Raw genomic sequence first — 6,580 nt, 5'->3', positions numbered from 1 at the left:
TGATATCAATCAAGTATATGAGGTATAAGGTTTTGACTAGCTCTTTTCACCTTAAAACAACTTTAAAACTAAAAATCCGATTTTTTGCTACAAACTATTTTAAGCAAATTGATCATCACCCAAGTAAAATGATACCTTGGGGTCAAGGCTGTTAAAATCTCGAGTTAACTCTTAAAATCTTACGATTTTACGATTTGACATTAGGTTAACGAGTCTGATTTTAAGTAAACTCTTAAATAGGTAAACTCTTACGATTTTAAATTTACGATAATAAGATTTTACAATTTTACGAGTTTATAAATAATTTCGATTTTACGATTCTATACGATTTTACTTTAAAAAATCAAATTTATATTTAAAAATTAAAAAATAAAGTTATTGGTTATTTAAATTAATTAATTAATATAATTAATTTTGTAATTATAATTTTTTATAGTGTTATTTATTTATTATTATTATTTAATTAATTTTATATGAAAGTATATAATTTCTTAAAATTGGTTAAGTATAAAATATTTAATTATATATAAAAATAATAATAATATATAACTATTATTTTTTCAAATTAAACTCTTACGATTTCATGTAAACTCTAGATTTTACGAGTTTACAACCGGCTAACGATTCTACGTAAACTCTCGATTTTGACAGCCTTGCTTGGGGTGATGTTCTAAATGCTCCTAGAAGCTTTTTGAAGCTACTCAGGCCCTTGAATCGAAGAATATAAGTCACCATCAAAATTACAAAACCTACAATTTTGATGTTCTTGAAGACCGGTAGGTCCGACCGAGGACTGAGGGATTCGACCGAGAATCCTCAGTCCGATTGAAAAATCTTAACCCCGGACTGAGAGGTCCGACCGAGAATTTCAATAGGACTGAGAGGTTCGACCGTTGTTCTTCAGCTAGGACCGAGAGGTCCAACTAAGGATGTTTACATCTGACCAAGAAATTAGACCCATGACCGAGAAATTTTGAACCTAGGACCGATGACCTCCACCCAGGACCGAGAGATCAAACCTACGACCAAGGAATCTCGACGTCGACCGAGAATTCCTAAACCTAGGACCGATGAACTTAGCCTAGAGCTAATCCAAGACCGGTGATTACACCTTGACAGATAATCTCAGTCAATGACCGAGAGCCCTTAGCACCTCGACCGAGGCTTCTTAGCCTAGACCAATGGGTCCGACTGAGGATCCCAGATCCCGACTGATGAAAACGAACTCAAGGCCTAGGACCCCAGTCCTAAGGCCTATTTGGTTCTCATTTTCAAAATTCAAAATTATTTTTATAATTTTGGAACCTTAAACCATTTTCTAAAAAATCAAAAAATTAGAAAATATTTTCAAAATTTTTTTGGGATGTTTCCACAAAAAAATATTTTAATAAGGCTTGTTTGAGATTCATGTTTAAACTTTAATGTCTTTAAAATGACTAATGTTCTTCGAGTACTTTCCTCTCTAAGTTATCAGCAAAGAGGTACCGACATTTAAATAATTGTTTTTATAATTCTTAAATAACGCACAAACCTTATGCATACTTAGGACGGGAAGAATAATCGGAACAATAAAACGTTAACAACTGATTTTCAAAAACCAAATTTATAAGTATAGACCGTTTTTAAAACGGGTACAGAGGATGATGCGCGAAAGTCCTTTTCCGAGTATCACCAGACTACGAACTAAGAAAAACTCTGGTCAATACGTTTGTATACGTATGTCACTCTTAATGATTTTCAAAATCAACTAACGACTATGTTTTTAAAAGAAATAATCTTTTAAAATAATTATATTTAATTAACTTAAACAACGAATTTTTAAAAAATTAAATTATAATTTGATTATCGAAAATCTCTGAATTATTTAAAATTAAATTTCAAATTAATTATTTTTAATTAATTTTAAATGTTATCAGAAATTATTTTAATTTTTTTAAGGAAATTATTTTAATTTTTTTAAAATAATATTTTATTTTAAAAATATGATTTCTTGGAAATCAATATTAAAATTTATTGAAGTCAAGCTTTCTACGAAAAGATTTTCTAGGGATTATAATTTGTTTTTATCTATTTTATATTTATATTTATATTTCAATGACAAAATATGTTAAAAATATAAAAATTATATATATATATATATATATATATATATATATAATTATGGGCTGAACACATATTTATATATATATATATATATAATAAAAATATTAATTAATTTATAAAAGTTTTATAATTATATATATATATATATTTATTGAGAAATAAATAAGGAATTAGAATATTATTATTTTATTATTTTAATTATAGGAAAGATATAATTTTTTTATATTATATGATTTGAGAAAATTTTATATATAAAAAATTTAATGAGAAGGTAAAATTTGTTTATTCAATCCTTCTATTTTAATAAGGTAAAATATGATAAAAAATATAAAATAATTTATAAAAAAAATATAATTATAAACTTATACATATATTGTTTTGTTATATATAATTTTATGAAAAGAGAATATTTACGTTAATAGTATACATCGAAAAATAAATAAATTAAAAAATATATTTTTCATATTATAAATAATTTGTTATATATAATTATGAGAAAGAGAATATATATTATATAAATATTATATTAAGATATAAATTGTAAAGAGAGAATTTATGTTAAAAAGTTTCACTTTATATAAATAGAATGTTATATATATAAATATAGTATATAAATATTATTTTAAGATATAATTGAAAAGAGAGAATATTTAGTCTAATTTTTGTGAGAGCTTATAGAGAATTGAAATTTTTTGTTTTGATTATTCTTTCTTTCCTTCTTTTATTCTAAATGGTTTGATTTTAAAACAAACTGATTTACCTGAATGTGTTTCTAGAGGGATAATTGGATGATTTTGAAGGCTAGAGTTTCATTTTCATTTAAAAATAAAAAAAAAAGTTAAATTGAAAAGAAAAGAATGGTCCCAATGTATTTTGGGATTTTGAATAACTAAACATAGAATTAAATACTAAAATCAAATCATCCCAAATTTTCTGCGTGCCGTCTTGGGTGTTTGCTTCTATATTACTTCAATTCTATGCATTCTCATGCACTTCATCTTCTTCCATCTCATCAAACCCTAATTTTCACCTTCCCCATAAACCCTAGTTTTAATTATCTAATAAACAAATTACAGTCTTCAATTTGTTGTATACTCAAATATTTTGTCTCTTTCTCTTGAAACCTGCTAATTTTACTTCTCTCTCTTCAAAATGTAGTTTTCAGCAACAAATTTGTCAACTTCATCTCGACCCTCAAGAACGCCATTAAAACTCTGACATTTTTACTTCTTTCTTCTTCTCCCCGCTGCCTGCTTTTCTGGGTTCTAAGTATAATTAATTACCAGAAAAGAAGCTTCTCTCTCTATAAATAGCTGGTCTTGTTTTCCCATTTCCAGTCTCACTTCTAATGGAAAAACCTAACTGCCCTCTTCTCTCAAGTCCTTTCTCTTCACCAAATATCACTGCCCTCCTCAAGCTCAAGATCCTTTCATGGTAAGAAAGCCATACATAGATTCATTATCATTTCTCACTATATATCTATATTTTCTTACACCTAATTCCCATTTTCCAGGACCCAAGAAACCGGCTTACCTGTTTTAATTCGAGTCCAAATCGACAACAGAATCTTCAACCTACACAAGGTAAATTAACAATCTTTCCATTCCAAAAGGTTTCAACTTTAAAAAAACTCTTTTTCTTTTTCTCTGCAGCATCTTCTCTGTTCAAAGAGTGGCTATTTCAAGACAAAACTGGAGGAGGAAGAATCAAACGAGATTATTAACCTTCCTTTGAATTTCCCAGGTGGGTCAGAGACGTTTGAAATGATCGCACTCTTCATCTATGGTTCATCCACTCTAATCAGTCCATTCAACATAGCTTCATTGAGATGCGCAGCTGAATTCCTCCAAATGACAGAGGAATTTTGCCATGGAAATCTCTGCGAACGTTTCGATATTTACCTTAACCATGTCGTGTTACAAAATTGGGACCATGTTTTAATAGTTCTTTGGAGAAGTCGAAATCTTGTTCCGTTGGCTGAGGATTTGTTGATTGTTAGCAGATGTATAGAATCATTAGCTTTCATGGCTTGCATGGAGGTTCTTGATCCGGAAAAAAGAAGGGATCATCCTGTTGTAGGTTTGTTTGAGTCTTTAGTTGGGAAAAATTGGAGCTCTGGAAGAGAAAGAGTGAAGGATATATTGAATCAGGAAATTTGGATTAATGATTTGATTGATCTTCCATTTGGGTATTTTAAAAGGTTAATTGGGTCACTTAGAAGACAAGGAATGAAGGAGAAATACGTCGTACCCATTATTGTTTTCTTCGCAAATAAATGGTTACTGTCGAACAATTATGAAAGTAGTGATGCTGCTGATGATGATGATGTTCTTATGGGTGTTCTTCATATGCTTCCAATGAGAGATCAAGTGATGATCCCAATCGGGTTTTACTTCGATTTGATTTCAATTTCAATGAAATTGAAGGTGAAGGATGAATACATCAACAAATTGATGGATCGGATTACACATGTTCTTCATTTAGCTACTGTGGAAGATCTTCTTTATCCGAAGAAGAAGATTGGTGAGGAATCTGTTTCTATGAGCTTTGAATTCTGTTTAATGAAAACAATATTCTCGAAATACTCTTCTTCATTGAATCAAACATCTTCTTGTTCGATTAATAGTTCGATAGTGGCGGAATTATGGGATTGTTATCTTTCTCGTGTGGCTTCTGATTCGAGTTTGGATCCTAAAAGATTCGCTCAACTTATTGAAACCGTTCCTGTTTCAACCCGACAAAGCCACGACAATCTCTACAGGTCACTCGACACTTATCTTCTGGTAAGTTTTTTTCAATCCTATTAAAACTTATTGAAATAGAAACTTTTCTTCTTTTTAGATATATAGGGAGGTAATTAGAAGATTTAAAATTTAAACACAACACATTTTTACAAAATTGCCAATTCATAACATCAAAATTCGGATCTTTGTCCAAATCCAATAGGATCTCTATTCCACAATCTTCATGTTGTTTTGTTTCAGGCACATCCAGGACTATCACAAGAAGAGAAGGGATCAATATGCAAGTACTTGAATTGCCAAAAACTGTCACAAGAGGTTTGTGTTGAGGCAGTACAAAACGAACTAATGCCACTTCGATTTATTGTTCAAGCCCTTTTCATCCAGCAGATCGACACCCACAAAGCATTCAAAGATTGCTCGGATTCCTTCAGGTCTTCACACTATGATGGGGATCAAATCTCCGGAAGCCTCTTAAGTTCGCGATACGCAAACTCGAGAACCCATCATCACGATCTAGTTGAAACTCCAGAGCCTCTCGGATTATTGCTCCAAGAAGCCACGGCTTTGGAATTCGAATCTACGAGTTTCAGAATTCTAAACCTTGAGCAAGAACTTATGTCCTTGAAAAAAAGCCTTCGGCTGCAAAACATTGTTGTAAAAGCGGAACAAGTAGTTGGGAAGAAATCAAAAAAGACCATCGCGGGTGGGAAGAAGAACCGTCGCATTGGGGAAGTGGCTGCGTGCATTGACTCCGTTAGTTTTGATAATCATAGGAAGGATGTCACACGATTTCTCAAGGTTCTTTGGAGTGTATGTTTCTTTGGTAGAGGAAAATCGAAAAGGCAGTCCGATTCTTCGTCATAGATGATGTGTTGGTCTTAACTATCAAAATGAAGAAATTGTGTCATTTTACAACCAATATTTTGGTAACTCCTTACATACATTTAGTGTTATAAATTTTGCACCATCTTTATCAATAGTCTCTTCACAACATCATTGTGAATAAAGTTATACCAAATTTATTTTCTCCTCATTTAGTTGAAAATTACCACATAATTTGAAAGGAGTGTGAACTATGAAACTAGACAATTTGTTTTCAAACAATTACTTCATATTTTCTTTATTACTTCATATTTTCTTTATATTAAGTCTAAGTGGATGGATAGAGTTATGTTATGCTTAATCTTTAAAATTATTTCTCAATTTATTTACCTTTTCTTCTATTCATTATAATAGTTTAATAATTTCAATAAATGAAAAACATTGTATTTTCTCTTTAGATTTCTAAAAAATGATCTCATGATCATAGTTAGTAGAATTGTAAACCCAGTCAAAATCTTAATCGTTAAATGTGTGAAAAATATGTGTAATAATTATTGTAACTTTATCCCCTTTATAAATGAGAAGTTTTCTAATGAAAGAGTAGGTGATTTTTACTCTCAATCTTCAAGATCCTCTTTTCCTTATCTTGGGTTCTAAACCCTAACTCAAAGAAACAAACGATTTCATGGTATCAGAGCAGGAAAACTTTGAAGATCAAGAAGTTGAAAATAAAGAAGAAGCGTTCAACAATAGTTCGTCGTCAACCGATTATTCACAAACTGGAGATATAGAAGAAACGACTAACGATAGTTCTTCATCGTCGACTGATTATTCGCTAACCGATCAAATGGCTGGCAAGAAGCGATATGATAATGATCCATTGACGATTCGGAACTCGGACAGCACAGGGG

The 6,580-nt window shown here is 30.7% G+C and overlaps 1 protein-coding gene across 1 annotated transcript; it reads left to right on the top strand.

Annotated features, from left to right (window-relative positions):
- Positions 1–3,394: 3,394 nt before the first annotated feature.
- Positions 3,395–5,803, top strand: LOC124914977 (BTB/POZ domain-containing protein At5g48130). The gene is made up of 4 exons (XM_047455614.1): positions 3,395–3,537; positions 3,617–3,686; positions 3,756–4,886; positions 5,088–5,803. The coding sequence occupies exons 1-4, from the start codon at positions 3,452–3,454 to the stop codon at positions 5,709–5,711; spliced, it is 1,911 nt and encodes a 636-aa protein (XP_047311570.1). The 5' UTR covers positions 3,395–3,451; the 3' UTR covers positions 5,712–5,803.
- The last annotated feature ends 777 nt before the right edge of the window (positions 5,804–6,580 follow it).

Source organism: Impatiens glandulifera, chromosome 9 (genome assembly GCF_907164915.1).
Source record: "Impatiens glandulifera chromosome 9, dImpGla2.1, whole genome shotgun sequence".
NCBI lineage: Eukaryota > Viridiplantae > Streptophyta > Magnoliopsida > Ericales > Balsaminaceae > Impatiens > Impatiens glandulifera.
The sequence above is the reverse complement of the archived record's forward strand: the minus strand, read 5'-3'. Positions and strand labels throughout refer to the sequence as shown.